Here is a 16,314-nt window from a genome sequence, read left to right as displayed (position 1 = left end):
ATGGGGTAGGCGGATGAAGGAAAAGGGGTTCAAGGGACACAGGAACAGGGAGGGTAAACATTCCTCTTTGAGTATTGTGTAGGGTGAGCAGGCTGGAGCGGGGTGGGGGGACAGTCTGGGAAACATTATCTGACAGACCCTCTTTTGTTAGACGGGCTGTCCCACCTATAAATAGGTATAAATCATACCGAGTATTGATATACCTATCAATTCAGTCCATGAAAAGCGACAAGTTAAGATAGTAACTATAGGTTTTTATTGGCTAAATAACAGAGCCCACCCTCGTGGGCGATCGGTTCCAACAAGGGAGAATACTAGCCAAGCGGTCACCTTTATACCTGGGCAAGCAGGCGGAGCCATGGGCGGAGTCAGCTGAGGTAAGCCCAGGTATAGCAGTGTGCATGGCAAGAGGTAACCTTGTGTATCGATAACAACAGTGTAAACAGTGATAACAACAGTGTAACAATAGTGAACGGTTGTGAACGGTAACAGTGGTTTACCACAAGTTTTTTTTATTAGCTCCTCCTAGATGTCTCTGAAGGTTTAATCAAAGGAGTTGCAGTCCATACTTATCCCTTCCCTTCCCTTTCCATTATTCCCCTCTTGCGGTACACACTGTTTTGTTTCATGTAATATTGAATCGGGGAATTGATCTGTCCAGCCCAGACGTGCTGAGTCTGCAACCTTCCTACATCAATGATTTGGATGAGGGGACCAAATGTAAAACAGGTTGAGCGTCCCGAATCCGGCAACCTCGGGACTGAGGCCGAGCTGGTTTTTGGGTTTTTCCGGACTCTGGAACGTGTTCCTGATGTCCGGAAAAGCCTGGGCCCAGGTTGCGATATTTCCGGTTTTTGGTAAGTCTCCCTCAGGGTGTCCGGATTCCGGAACATTTTACGGATTCCAGACGACCCTGCCACCAATCGTCCCGGAGTCCGGATTCCCAAACATCCTGTAGAGGGTTGCGCGGTCGCAGCTTAAAGGGATCATTGGTTCCACTCCCCGCCCCCCCCCCACCCCCCCCAGCCCTTTGCTCTTTCCCCATAGCCTTGCTATGGGTCGGGGGGGGGGGGGGCGGCGTGAGTGTCGCCTATTTTAAATAAACCAATCGGGGTGAAGCTGCGTTGTCCCCAACGTCACTAATAGAAAGGCAACTGCACTTGAGCCCTGCTCAAACTGAGGAGGCGCTACTTAATGTAATTAAACATAAACTCTAATTAAACTAAAATAAACTTATAATTTAAACCGCAATGGCTTCAATTAGACCAGTTGCGGAAGGCTTCAAGCTGACAGGATCACAATGGTGGGGTTTCCGCTAGTGCAAAATTAGGCCAACGCACCGCGTAAGATCTTTTAGAGAATCATTCTGAGTGAAAGAAAGATTTGCATTTCTATAGCGCCTTTCACGACCACTGGACATCCCAAAGAACTTTACAGCCAATGAAGTACTTTTTGCAGTGTAGTCACTGTTGTAATGTAGGAAACGGGGCAGCCAATTTGCGCACAGCAAGCTCCCACAAACAGCAATGTGATAATGACCAGGTAATCTGTTTTAGTGATGTTGATTGAGAGGTCTCCGGGGAGAACTCCCCTGCTCTTCTTCGAAATAGTGTCCATAGGATCCTTTACATCCACCTGAGAGCAGACAGAGCCTCGATTTAATGTCTCCTCCGAAAGACGGCACCTCTGACAGTGTAGCACTCCATGAGCACTGCACCGGGAATGTCAGCCTAGATTTTTGTGCTCAAGTCCATGGAGTGGGACTTGAACCCACAACCTTCTGACTCAGAAGCAAGGGTGCTGCCCACTGAGCCACAGCTGACACTGAGTGTGCAACATATGAGTCTGTGAACTCTCCAGTCGAATGTAAGTCAGTTTGTGACCAAATTGCACGCTGCACTTTCAGTACACCCGACAAGGCTAGCTGGTCTATCAAACCTGCCCCACCCTCATGATGCCTGCAGCATCACGACTAGACACCTTTCACCGCTCCCCCCCCACCCCTCCCCCAGCCTCCATAGCCATGTAATCTCCCGGGAGAGATTCTCCAGTTCTGGTGGTTGAGGGACGAGGGAGGCTTTGAAGCCCTGGAGGCAGTGCAGAGAAGGGCCAAAGGCTGATCCCGAGTGTCAAATATCTGAGTTATGAGGGAAGACTGGAGGAACACGGGCTTTTGAGCCTGGAAAATAAGTGTCTGAGAGGCGATCGTATTGCGGTGTATGAGTGTAAAGGGAGCGGTGAAGGTATATCTGGAATACTACTTTTAAATAAAGTTGCGAGAGTGGGATGAGGGCACACAGGTTCAAACTAGTAAATGGATTGATGTCAGGAAGTTTTCATACAAGGGGATTAATTTTGACTTTGAGCGATAGCATAAAAGGGGTGATAGTGAATCAGCAGCCCGTTTTACATCTCTCTCTCTATTTATTTCCATTATGGGAACCGGGATCTCCCCCACAGTTACGGTGGTGATCGGGAAAATTCCCAAGGAAATTCCCGTCCCTTGTGTCTATTTTCTCAGTATTACTAAGATCACCGCTGCTCTGCACTTTCCTCACTTGTTCCCCTCGAGCTGCAGATACAAAGTCCGACACACTCTACTTCTCCGCTGTGCCCTCCCTGTGTTGACATCCAGGCTCAAGGCACTGCCTCCCTTAGTCCACTCAGTGGGTAGCACCCTCGCCTCTGAGTCAGTAGGTTGTGGGTTCAAGTCCCACTCCAGAGACTTGAACACAAAATCTAGACCGACACTCCAGTGCAGTACTGAGGGAATGCTGCACTGTCGGCGGTGCCGTCTTTCGGATGAGACGCTAAACCGAGGCCTCGCCTGCTCTCTCAGGTGGACATAAAAGATCCCATGGCACTATTTCGAAGAAGAGCAGGGGAGTTCTCCCCGGTGTCCTGGCCAATATTTATCCCTCAACCAACATCACTAAAACAGATTATCTGGTCATTATCACATTGCTGTTTGTGGGAGCTTGCTGTGTGCAAATTGGCTGCCGCTTTTCCTACATTACAACAGTGACTACACTTCAAAAAGTACTTCATTGGCTGTAAAGCACTTCGGGACATCTGGTGGTCATGAAAGGCACTATATAAATGCAAGTCTTTCGTTCTTTAAGTCATTCTTTCCCAGGACATCTTCAGCTATGGAGATCTTTACCTCTCCGACTTCCAGCTCAAACATGGCCTCATCGAATCGCCGCTTCTTGATTGGAGCCATCATCTTCCTATTCTTTCCAGCCTTTGGTGATCTTCTACGCTATGGGCTGTTGGCCTTCTCAATTTAAAAAAAAAAGCGACTTTGTTGAGCAGAACCGACAACCTTTGTAACCTCAACTATGGGGATGGTCCCACTGCACATGCGCAGAAGCCTCTGGAATATATTCGATGGTCGTGTGGGGCAGGGATTGTCCCGAGACTGGGAAAAACCGCTAGGCCGGAGCTCAGCTATTGTATTCCAGTGGGTGTGCAGAGTGGGCCTGAGATAGGAACCTTCCTGGACAACATCACACATCCTATCATGCCTTCTTTGAGAAGGTGCAACCTAGATGCAGTTCAACATTGGAAACCAAACCAGTACTTTGTCAAAAATTATAATAAACTTGTAATTTGAAAAAAAGAGGAAACGGGATGTGCATTAATATTTAATCTGTAGTCTTATTATTTACTTACTTTAACCCGTTGTGTTGTTCCAGGTGGACGGACCTCGCCCTCCAAAGCATTAACCTGAGCCCCAACCAGCAAGGCCACAATGAAGGGTGCTCCTCAGGGCCTGCTCCTCGGAGCAGTGCTTCTCCTCCACAGCTCATTTAACCCCTGCAGGGCCAGGACTGCCTCGGGGCGGGCAGCGGAGCCGAGGCAAATCATGATCCGCCTTGCCGGAGAGAAGCGGATGCACCACGAAGGGCGGGTGGAGGTTTTCTACGACGGGAAGTGGGGCACGGTTTGCGACGATGATTTCACCATTCAGACCGCAACGGTGATATGCAAAGAGCTGGGCTACGAGGGGGCACTCACCTGGGCCCACAGCGCAAAGTATGGACAAGGAAAAGGTAACACAATATTCCCCTCCCCTCCATTTTAAGAACCTAATGGGAACAGGAGTGGGCCATACGGCCCCTTGAGCCTACTCCGCCATTCAATAAGATCATGGCTGATCTTCGACCTCAACTCCACTTTCCTACCCTATCCCCGTATCCTTTGATTCCCCTAGAGTCCAAAAATCTAATGATCTCAGCCTTGCATATACTCAACGACTCGGCATCCACAGCCCTCTGGGGTAGAGAATTCCAAAGATTCACAACCCTCTGAGTGAAGAAATTCCTCCTCATCTCAGTCTAAAATGGCCGACCCCTATCCTGAGACTATGACCCCTGGTTCTAGACTCTCCAGCCAGGGGAAACTACCTCGCAGCATCTACCCTGTCAATCCCTCTAAAAAAATTTATACATTTCAAAGAGATCACCTCTCATTCTTCTAAACTCCAGACAGTATCGGCCCAATCTACTCAATCTCTCATCCTAGGACAGCCCCCTCATCCCAGGAATCAATCTAGTGAACCTTCGTTGCACTCCCTCCAAGGCAAGTATATCCTTCCTTAGGTAAGGAGACCAAAACTGTGCACAGTACTCTAGGTGTGGTCTCACCAAGGCCCTGTGCAATTGTAGCAAGACTTCCTCACTCTTATACTCCAACCCCCTTGCAGTTTTATGCTTGTGTAGGCTCTGAATCTAGCTGGGGTTCAGCCCCACAGGTGCCCCCACCCTACCAATACCTCATCTAAGTAACCATTCTTTAGACGCGGAGGTTGACAGCGAGTATCGGCCAGGCTATTCGACTGTGACGGTATCACAGATGAGCCAGATCCAGCTCACAGTTGTTGGATAGGGACAGGAGCAAGAACCCAGTCCCTTTTTTATTTTATCACTGCCTAACACAAGGGAGCAGAGACCTGTCATAGCTCCACTACACCCATCTAAGATCAGCTAACCCAGTGCCGAACAGGCATTGGACCTGGCACCTGTCCATGTCCGCATGGGGCGGCCAATCTTTGCTGTGACCAGCTTTATCCCTGTGTGTTTTTCACTCTTAAAATGAACATGTTCTTTCAGTCACCTGCCCTCACCTGCCCTCAATGAGTTGGTTCCACAGGTTCTGCAGCAGCCGTGGCCATGTAGGTAGGTAGACTGCACCCAGGTCTCTGCCAGTGCTGCTATTGGCTCTCTGTTGGGGGAGGGGGGGGTGCGGGGGCCATGAGAGCAGCTTGGTGACGATCAGTCCTTCTCCGACCTCATCTTAAATGCGCCATTCTGAGGGTTATCAACTGCTGACAGATTAAGAGGGAATGTCACCCCGGCTGCTAGTTCACACCTTTCACAAAAAGATTGATGTAATCACAGATGAGCAGGGACCTGTTACTCTCTACTGTATAGGGTACTATGAGGTAGATTGGGCCTATACTCTCTGGAGTTTAGAAGAATGAGAGGTGATCTCATCGAGACCTATAAGATTCTGAGGGGGATTGACAGGGTAGATGCTGAGAGGTTGTTTCCCCCCTGGCTGGAGAGTCTAGAACCAGGGGTCACAGTCTCAGAATAAGGGGTCGGCCATTTAAAACCGAGATGAGGAGGAATTTCTATACTCAGAGGGTTGTGAATCTTTGGAATTCTCTACCCCAGAGGGCTGTGGATGCTGAATCGTTGAGTATATTCAAGGCTGAGATCGATAGATAGGGGAATCAAGGGATATGGAGATCGGGCAGGAAAGTGGAGTTGAGATTAAAGATCAGCCATGATCTTATTGAATGGCAGAGCAGGCTCGAGGGGCTGTATGGCCGACTCCTGCTCCTAATTCTTATATTCACTAGTGTACAGGGTACTGTTACACACTAGTGTACAAGCAGTTTGAACGTAAATTGAGTCATCGTATCTGTTGTGTATGTACCTTTAAGAGAATAACTGGTCTCAGACTGCAGTACCGGCAGTGACCACCCCTGTATAAAAGGCGCTAGTGAGCCTCTGTTGTTTCAGTTTCACTATTGACTTCCATCATTCCATCAGTAAAGACTTATTTTGTTCCACTCCTGCTGTCCGTGTCTCAATTATTCACGGACGTAATAGTATCCTCGGGTGACATCAGCACCACCTGATACCCAATCAATCTAATGAGTAGGCACTGTTGACTTTGATGCTTTTACCACTGATGTAATCCTTCTGTCTAGGTCCCATTTGGCTGGACAATGTGAACTGCAAGGGCGAAGAGGCGTCGGTCGCTACGTGTGAATCTAACGGCTGGGGGGTTAATGACTGCAAGCACAGTGAGGACGTCGGGGTTATCTGCTCGGAGAAGAGACTAGCCGGCTTTGAGAACAAAGAGGCCTTCCCAGTTTCCGAACTTCAGGTAGGCTTCAAACCTTCTGCTGCTGTCATCTCGTGTCCTGGCCAACCGTGTCGTCTTTCCTGCTTCTTGACCTGCCATACTGAGACTGAGAGTGGTCGCCCCGTGCCGTGAGCCTCAGGGAATCTGCTGGCTATTTGCTGACTGTTTTGAGTTCTGTGGCGATGTGGTAGGGTTAGTACTCTAATGGCGATCGACACGGCGTAAGGGTTGCCAACTCTGATTGGACGTATGCCTGGAGCTTTCATCACATGACCTCCCACCTCAAACCCCCGCATCCCGCCATTGGTCCATCCTCCAGGCCTTCCCACAGCCAATTGGAAAGGGAACAGAATCTTTGTTACTTGATTGGATTAATCTTGACTGTTTGTCGAATTGTCTTCCCCCTCCCCCCCATCTCTAATATTTTTATAAGTAACAAATGAAAGTGTTAAGAGAAAATGAAAAAAAGAAACCACACAATTTTGTTTAATTATGGTTTTTCTCTTGAGTGTTTTTTTTAAATTTGTTTTTATGGGATGTGGGCATCGCTGGCAAGGCCGGCATTTACTGCCCATCCCTAGTTGCCCCTTGAGAAGGTGGTGCTGAGCCGCCTTCTTGAACCGCTGCAGTCCATGTGGTGAAGGTACTCCCACAGTGCTGTTAGGGAGGGAGCTCCAGGATTTTGACCCAGCGACGATGAAGGAACAGTGATATACTTCTAAGTCAGGATGGTGTATGACTTGGAGGGGAACTTGGAGGTGGTGGTGTTCCCATGCGCCTGCTGCCCTTGTCCTTCTAGGTGGAAGAGGTCGCAGGTTTGGGAGGTGCTGTCGAAGAAGCCTTGGCGAGTTGCTGCAGTGCATCTTGTAGATGGTACATACTGCAGCCACGGTATGCTGGTGGTGGAGGGAGTGAATGTTTAAGGTGGTGGATGGGGTGCCGATCAAGCGGGCTGCTTTGTCCTCGATGGTGTCGAGCTTCTTGAGTGTTGTTGCAGCTGCATTCATCCAGGCAAGTGTTGCTGGCAGCCGTGCCCTGGGGATTATTTTCCAATTCCAGGACAGTCCTAGAGGGTTGGCAACGCTACCTGGCGTGTGAATATGGGGCTCAATCCTCCACATGATCAATTACCACTTGCAGACATGCCAGCGAGAGAGGTGCTGAGCAAACATCAAGTGATCCCCAAGAGGGCAAGAGGGAAGCTCTGAGGCTGGCTTGTTCTCTTCCCCCAGGCTGCTTCTAGGCTAATGGATGGCCAGGGAGCAGCATGGACAGAGGCCTTGGAAGCAGCATGCTTGCCTGCCCTCATAGCCTGAAGATATGTGCCTTCAGCTGCCTGGGCCCTAGGCTCTGGAATTCCCTCCCTAAACCTCTCCACCTCTCTACCTCTCTACACATAGTGACCAAAGCAAATATTCCCCCTCATGTCTGGCGAAAATGTGTTCAAAATTATTTTAAACACATTATTTTATCTTCCTTCCTTATTTTAAGTTCTCCACTTGCTATAACAACAACTTGCATTTCTATAGCGCCTTTAACATAGTAAAATGCCCCAAGGCGCTTCACAGGAGCGTTATCAGAAAAAAGGAGCTATTGAGAGACACCAAGCCACATAAGGAGATATTAAGACAGGTGAGGTAGGTTTTAAGGAGCGTCTTAAAGGAGGAGAGAGAGGTCGAGAGGCGGAAAGGTTTAGGGAGGGAATTCCAGAGTTTAGGGTCCATGCAGCTGAAGGCACGGCCACCAATGGTGGCGCGAAGGAAATCGGGGATGCGCGAGAGGCCAGAATTGGATGAATGCAGAGTTCTTGGAGCGTTGTTGGGCTGGTGGAGATTACAGAGCTAGGGTGGGGCGAGGCCATGGAGAGATTTGAACACTAGGATGAGAGTTTAAAATTTGAGGCGTTGCTGAACCGGGAGCCAGTGTAGGTCAGCGAGCTCGGGGGGTGATGGGTGAACGGGACTTGGTGCGAGTTAGGACACGGGCAGCCGAGTTTTGGATGAGCTGAAGTCTACGGACTTCAACTGTGACATGGACAGCATGGAGCCAGACTGTGACGAGCCTCAAAACACTCAAATCATTCGGTCAACAGTTTTATTTTAATGGAGCATGGGATTATTTTCTAAAATAACATTCTGCAAATCCAAGTTCAGCAGAAGATGGGTCAAGTAGGACCCAAAGTTGTCATGACCGAACAAGCCCTTCTTGGTGTACTTTGCCTTCTCTTGTCCAATTTCCAACCATGACCCCACGCTATGTTTGTGTCTGTTGGACCTTCACCTCAATTCCAGAGCAGTCAAGCCTGCGGAATCTGTCTGCGAAGGTGTGAGGGGAGGGGAAGAGAAGTGAAAGTTCTACTCTCTCAATACTTTTGGACCTGGGGCAAGACAAACAGCAACGCTTGCAAATTATATAACTGGAAAGGTGAGAATGAGGAGCTGCTACAGTCTGGCTGGCTGTATAACAGTCCAGAATATATCGGTGGCTATCTGAAAGCTCCCTTTGAGAGACAGAGACAGAGAGAGACTATATTAGGGGGAAGTAGGTCAAAAGGTCTGACAGAGGGATCTAGTGGATGCGTTTAGAGGTTGAAATCTTCACTTTTAACAGTTTTCTTCTGGAGACGGAGGGCGCATTGAGCCGAATGGAGGCAGGAAAGGAGAGGGATGGCATCAGTGTTGGGGACATGGATCGAACTTGGCTCTGCCTGGCCTTCGACCAGTGCAAATATTGAACTGTTGGTTTCTCTGGTGTTGGGTCTTTTCAGCGTTGTGCTCTGATTAACGGAGATTGTTTGCAGGAGGATGGACTGTGTACAGTTTTGGTCTCCTTACCTAAGGAAGGATATACTTGCACTAAGATCCCATCGCACTATTTCGAAGAAGAGCAGGGGAGTTATCCCCGGTGTTCTGGCCAATATTTATCCCTCAACCAACATAACAAAAACAGATTTTCTGGTCATTATCACATTGCTGTTTGTGGGAGCTTGCTGTGTGCAAATTGGCTGCTGCGTTTCCCACATTACAACAGTGACTCCACTTCTTCAAAAGTACTTCATTGGCTGTAAAGCGGTTTGAGACGTCCGGTGGTCGTGAAAGGCGCTATAGAAATGCAAGTCTTTCTTTCTTGGAGGGAGTGGAACGAAGGTTCACCAGACTGGTTCCTGGGATGGGGGGATTGTCCTATGAGGAGAGTTTGAGTAGACTAGGCCGATATTCCCTCGAGTTTAGAAGAATGAGAGGTGATCTCACTGAAACGTATAAAATTCTTAAAGGGATTGACTGGGTAGATGCAGGGAGGATGTTTCCCCTGGCTGAGGACTCTAGAGCCAGGGGCCACAGTCTCAGAATAAGGGGTCGGCCATTTAAGATTGCGATGAGGAGAAATTTCTTCACTCAAAGGGTGGTGAATCTTTGGAATTCTTTACTCCAGAGCGCTGTGGAGGCTCAGTCGTTGAGTATATTCAAGACAGAGATCGATAGATTTTTGGATACTAAGGAAATCAAGAGATAAGGGGATAGTGTGGGAAGGTGGAGTTGAGGTAGAAGATCAGCCAGGATCTTATTGAATAGCAGAGTAGGCTCGAGGGGCTGAATGGCCGACTCCTGCTCTATTTCTTATGTTCTTTGAGCTGAAAGGTCTTATGTCATTTATCTCATTCCCTTAGTTCTTGCTTTCTTCCTCATCTCAATTTCTGACTTTTGTATCCCACTGTTGCTCTCCTGTGACTCTTCCTGGGGGAACGGTTCCATGGACCCCAGTCCGACCCTCCAGTCTTTCGGCCAGGTGAAGGAGGTCAGGGTCATTGGCCATTTGACCATTGGCGATGGCGAGGGGGTGGGGGTCCATGAGAGACAAGCCCACCATCTCCCGACATCCAAGCGTGTAGAATCTTCAGCAGGGGTCACTTAATAACTGGTAAAGAGCAAGAATCTGGGCAGATCTTTCTTGTCCGAACCGCTGGAAGCTAATTGTGCTACTTACATTGCTACCCTGATGGACTTAGCTAATTCAGCCCAGACTAGAGATGGAGGTGGATATCCTAACTTAAAAGTGAAGTGCCACCACCCAAAAAATTTGGACTCTTCGCTCCCGTAACACCAAGTCCCCGACAGGTTGCCCCACATACTGCTCTGTAAGCTACTGCCATTAGTTGAGTGAGAACTGACTCGCACTTTGTTCCCTGGTTCATTTAAAAGAAAGTTCTCCCACTCTGTCACTGGGGAAGGGTCGCTCCCTGATTCCCTGCCCAGAATGAGTTCTTGGGGCATGGGTCATGCTGGTAAGGCTGCTTTTAGTGCCCATCCCTAGTTGCCCTGAGAATGTGGTGGTGGGCCGCCTTCTTGAACCGCTGCAGTCCCTGTGATGATGGTGTTGGGTAGGGAGTTCCAGGATCTTGATCCAGTTATGCTGCAGGAACGGCGATATGTAGGTCCATGTCAGGATGGGGTGTAACTTGGAGGGGATCTTGGATGACGATGGTGTTCCCACGGTCTTTGCTGCTCTTGTCCTTCTCGATGGTAGAGGTTGCAGGGGAGAGGAAGGTGCTTGGCGAGTTGCTGCATCCTGTAGATCCTACACACTGGAGCCATGGTACGCCGCTGGGGGTCGGGAGGTTGATAGAGTCCAATGGCAGAAGCACCGACGAAGCAAACTGCTCTGTCTTGGATGGCGTTGTCCCAGGACAGAGCAGTTCAATCGAGCCCCACCCATCTGGGTGAATGGTGAGTATTCCACCTACCTCGAGCCTCGTAGATAATGGAGAGGCTTTGAGTGGTCGGGGGGTGAACCACTCATTGCAGAGGGCCTTGTCTCATTGCAAGGAGGCGGCTGCATTCTGTCACACCAGGCAGTCTTGTGCCCCTCTGAACTGGAACATCATGCTTTCACCCCTGGAATTTGCATTGAAGTCCAGATCAGACTGGTGGCCTGAAAGTCTCTGGTGTCCGTTGGCTATAGGTGTTGTCATTAACATGAGTTTAGGGCAGCCTCAGCCTATTCCCAGTGTGTCTGGACTGACGCCAGAAAGGTCCTACAATTCAGTCTAGGATTGGTACTAAATTGACAAGTGATACACAGAGATCATAAGAATGGCTGTTGAGGGAAGTGTAAAATGTGACATTTGTGCAAAAAGAGGTGCTTTTTTCAAGTGGGGGTTAAGAATTTCATTTTAAAGATAGACGTTTTACTCTGCGTCTTAATCTGCTGTATCTAACCCGTGCTGTACCTGCCCTGGGAGTGTTTGATGGGACAGTGTAGAGGGAGCTTTACTCTGTATCTAACCCATGCTGTACCTGCCCTGGGAGTGTTTGATGGGACAGTGTAGAGGGAGCTTTACTCTGTATCTAACCCGTGCTGTACCTGCCCTGGGAGTGTTTGATGGGGACAGTGTAGAGGAAGCTTTACTCTGTATCTAACCCGTGCTGTACCTGCCCTGGGAGTGTTTGATGGGACAGTGTAGAGGGAGCTTTACTCTGTATCTAACCCGTGCTGTACTTGCCCTGGGAGTGTTTGATGGGACAGTGTAGAGGGAGCTTTACTCTGTATCTAACCCGTGCTGTACCTGCCCTGGGAGTGTTTGATGGGACAGTGTAGAGGGAGCTTTACTCTGTATCTAACCCGTGCTGTACCTGCCCGGGGAGTGTTTGATGGGACAGTGTAGAGGGAGCTTTACTCTGTATCTAACCCATGCTGTACCTGCCCTGGGAGTGTTTGACGGGACAGTGTAGAGGGAGCTTTACTCTGTATCTAACCCGTGCTGTACCTGCCCTGGGAGTGTTTGATGGGACAGTGTAGAGGGAGCTTTACTCTGTATCTAACCCGTGCTGCACCTGCCCTGGGAGTGTTTGATGGGACAGTGTAGAGGGAGCTTTACTCTGTATCTAACCCTGTGCTGTACCTGCCCTGGGAGTGTTTGATGGGACAGTGTAGAGGGAGCTTTACTCTGTATCTAACCCATGCTGTACCTGCCCGGGGAGTGTTTGATGGGACAGTGTAGAGGGAGCTTTACTCTGTATCTAACCCCTGCTGTATCTGCCCTGGGAGTGTTTGATGAGACAGTGTAGAGGGAGCTTTACTCTGTATCTAACCCATGCTGTACTTGCCCTGGGAGTGTTTGATGGGACAGTATAGAGGGAGCTTTACTCTGTATCTAACCCGTGCTGTACCTGCCCTGGGAGTGTTTGATGGGACAGTGTAGAGGGAGCTTTACTCTGTATCTAACCCATGCTGTACCTGCCCTGGGAGTGTTTGATGGGACAGTGTAGAGGGAGCTTTACTCCGTATCTAACCCGTGCTGTATCTGAGTTGGGAATGATTAATGCTGACACTTAGGTTTTTTCTGCTTGGAAAAACTCAACCATTCCTCAGGACTGACATCCCTTGCTATGAGCACAAAAATAGATTTAAACTGACTGAAAAAAAGACATTACCTAGCTTCATGTATTTGGACTCTAGGATTTTGGGAAACGAGCAGACTTGCCAACATTTCAGCTGTCGCCAGTGCTGACAGCCCGGCACAGACACGATGGGCCGAATGGCCTCCTTCTGCCATAAATATCTGTGATTCTATGATAGTGACAAAAATAAAAGGAGTGATCAGAATTGTTAATGAATTGTTAATGAATTCCTCCAATTCTGGCCTCTTGCGCATCCCAGATTTCCTTCGCCCCTTCATCGGTGGCCGTGCCTTCTGTTGCCGAGGTCCTAAGCTCTGGAATTCCCTCCTTAAACCTCTCCGCCTCTCCCCCTCTCTCTCCTGCTTTAAGACGCTCCTTAAAATCTACCTCTTTGACCCAGCTTTTGGTCACCTGTCCTAATATCGGCTTATGTGGCTCGGTGTCACATGTTGTCTGATTTACGCTCCCGTGAATCGTCCTGGGGACGTTTTACTACATTACAGGCGCCGTATAAATGCAGGTTGTTGTTGAGAGTTGGGTTGAAGTCCAGATCAGACCGGTGGTGGTTGGCCTATCCTATCACTGACCTTCCCTTTTGTTCTTTCATCCCCTCCCCCTTTTCCCAGCCCCCACTTGCTTTAAAATCTATCCCTTTTCCTGCTTTTTTTCCAATTCTGACGAAGGGTCTTCGACCTGAAACATTGACTCTGTTTCTCTCTCCACGGATGTTGCCTGGCCTGCTGAGTTTTTCCAGCGTTTTCTGTTGTTATTTTGGATTTCCAGCATCCGCAGTATTTTGCTATCGTGGTGGTGGTTTTTAGAACATAAGAACATAAGAAATAGGAGCAGGAGCAGGCCAATCGGCCCCTCGAGCCTGCTCCGCCATTCAATAAGATCATGGCTGATCTGATCCTAACCGCCAATCCACTATCACAGAACCATCTCCTGAATCTAACAGAATTAGACACACGAAATAGGAGCAGGATCAGGCTACACGGCCCCTGGGCCCGCGCCGCTACCCACAGGGCCATGTCCGATCCGAACCTAGACTCATGTCCAAATTCCTGCCCGCTCCCCGTAACCCTTAATTCCCTTTACTTCTAGGAAACTGTCTATTTCTGTTTTAAATTTATGTAATGATGTAGCTTCTACAGCTTTTTGGGACAGCATATTCCATGGACCTACCACCCTCTGAGTGAAGTAGTTCCTCCTCATCTCAGTTTTGAAAGAGCAGCCCCTTATTCTAAGACTATGCCCCCTAGTTCTAGTTTCACCCATCATCGGGAACATCCTCCCCGCATCCACCCGATCCAACCCCTTCACAATCTTATATGTTTCAATAAGATCGCCTCTCATTCTTCTGAACTCCAATGAGTAGAGTCCCAATCTACTCAACCTCTCCTCACATGTCCATCCCCTCATCCCCGGGATTAACCGAGTGAACCTTCTTTGTACTGACTCGAGAGCAAGTATGTCCTTTCTTAAGTATGGACACCAAAACTGTACGCAGTATTCCAGGTGCGGTCTCACCAATACCTTGTACAACTGAAGCAATACCTCCCTATTTTTATATTCTATCCCCCTAGCAATGAAAGCCAACATTCCATTGGCCTTCTTAATCACTTGTTGTTGAGACAGGCTTTCGGTCAGCTTTCCGACAAGTCGCTGGGAGAACACATCAGGAGCAAGCAAACTCGTAAATTACCAGGACTGGTCCCTTTTCCTCAATTACTGAAAGTGGACCCGGGGAGCGAAGGAGAAATGGCGCAATGTGTAATTAATTGGGGCAGGTTTGAAGCACAGCAGCTTCATTCATTCGAGATAACGATGGGAAATGGATGTGGAATGCGAGCTGCCGGCTGAGGTCATTTGGTCGGAAAAACCCAGGCTGACGTCTAGACAACAATGGCTTTCACAGATAAGGGCAGCAACGTGCCTTGCCTGGTCGGGTGAGTCCTCACATTCCTGAGCGCTGTAGGTGGGCGGACAAGAAAGGTATCGGTGCCTCAGATCAGCAGTGTGGAAGCTCACTCGATGGGGAAGGTGGCGGGTCAACGCTGATTTAATAGTCGGACGTGTTCATATGGAATCGCAACAGCTGACGAAGTCCGTTCAGCAATTCTTGGCCTAGATGGTCGTCTCGGGCGGTATCGGACCGGCCGTCCGTTATACACAGCGCCTGATACTCGGTTCCCTTGCAGTCGTTGGCCTTAAATGTCAGGTGTTGTGTATAATGGGCGGCCAGTGCAATACCGCCCGCCCTGCGCCACCGCCCGAGACAGGTTTCTAGGCCCTTAACTCATCTGTTCGGGAAATATCCCAAAGGAGCGGCATCACAGCTTGTGCATTGTTTCTTTAATAATTCCCAGGAGTTCGCGTCCTCGGCGGGGGTACGAGATAAGAGGGGTCACTTTCTGACTTCGCGCTATAGGCAGGGAGCGCGTAGTGGAAATTGGGCGCGCGTGTGCTGCTCACCATGGTCTGACCATTTAAGTTAGTGAGCACACAATCCAAGCTGACACTCCCAGTGCAGTGCTGAGGGAGCGCTGCACTGTCGGAGGTGCCGTCTTTCGGATGAGACGTTAAACCGAGGCCCCATCTGCTCTCTCTCAGGTGGATGTGAAAGATCCCACGGCACTATTTCGAAGAAGAGCAGGGGGAGTTCTCCCCGGTGTCCTGGCCAATATTTATCCCTCAGGCAACATCAGTAAAACAGATGATCTGGTCATTATCACGTGACTGTTTCTGGGAGCTTGCTGTGCGCAAATTGGCTGCCGCGTTTCCTACATTACAACAGTGACCACACTTTTTAAAAGTACTTCATTGGCTGTAAAGAGCTTTGGGACGTCCCGAGGTGGTGAAAGGCGCTATAGAAATGCAAGGTCTTTGTACAGAATGATTCGAATTTCTGCAATTTTTCATCACCGCACCTCCCCTCCGTTGAGAGCTGCTTTAAGGGCCCTCTCGTTCTGCACTCCCCTCTAACCTGACGCAGCTGATAGCAATAGAGATACCACATCTTACCCTGCGTCATTTTAAGTTCAGGTTTACAACCGAGGGACGCTCTTTACACAGAGAGTGGTGAGGCTGCGGAGTTCACCTCCGGAGATAGTGGTGGTTGAGGCAGAAACTGTGTCCACAGTCAAGGTTTGTATTGAACAGATGAATGAAGAAAAAGGGACAGTGAAGGAGGGTGCGCAAATGTGAATTCAAACTATTTGCTCGCGTGGGTGGGGGGTTGGGGGTAAAACACCCAACATGGACTGGTTGGGCCGAATGGCCTGTTTCCGTGTTGCAAATTCTATGTATTTCTATTACGGTGTTACAGAGCTGGACCCTGAAAGAGGCCGAAGCCAAGATGGTAGCACTTGAAGTGTGAGAATAGGAACATGGGAACAGGAACAGGAGGAGGCCATTGAGCCCCTCGAGCCTGCTCCGCCATTCGATGAGATCACGGCTGATCTGCGACCTAACTCCATATACCCGCCTTTGCCCCATATCCCTTAATACCTTTGGCTAACAAAAATCTATCAAT

General features: G+C 49.2%; 1 protein-coding gene across 1 annotated transcript in view; it reads left to right on the top strand.

The window, feature by feature from the left end:
* Nucleotides 1-16,314, top strand: part of loxl4 (lysyl oxidase-like 4) — a 168,545-nt gene that overhangs the window by 5,907 nt on the left and 146,324 nt on the right. Inside the window, exons 2-3 of the mRNA XM_085996117.1 lie at nucleotides 3,699-4,055; nucleotides 6,224-6,402. Coding sequence (XP_085852243.1) covers nucleotides 3,755-4,055; nucleotides 6,224-6,402 — 480 coding nt within the window. The 5' untranslated portion in view covers nucleotides 3,699-3,754. The remainder of the gene's footprint in view (nucleotides 1-3,698; nucleotides 4,056-6,223; nucleotides 6,403-16,314) is intronic.

This window comes from Somniosus microcephalus, chromosome 8, assembly GCF_052327205.1.
Source record: "Somniosus microcephalus isolate GS21.2 chromosome 8, FLI_Smic_1.0, whole genome shotgun sequence".
Lineage (NCBI taxonomy): Eukaryota > Metazoa > Chordata > Chondrichthyes > Squaliformes > Somniosidae > Somniosus > Somniosus microcephalus.
Note: the sequence above shows the minus strand (reverse complement) of the source record. Positions and strands in the feature narration are given on the sequence as shown.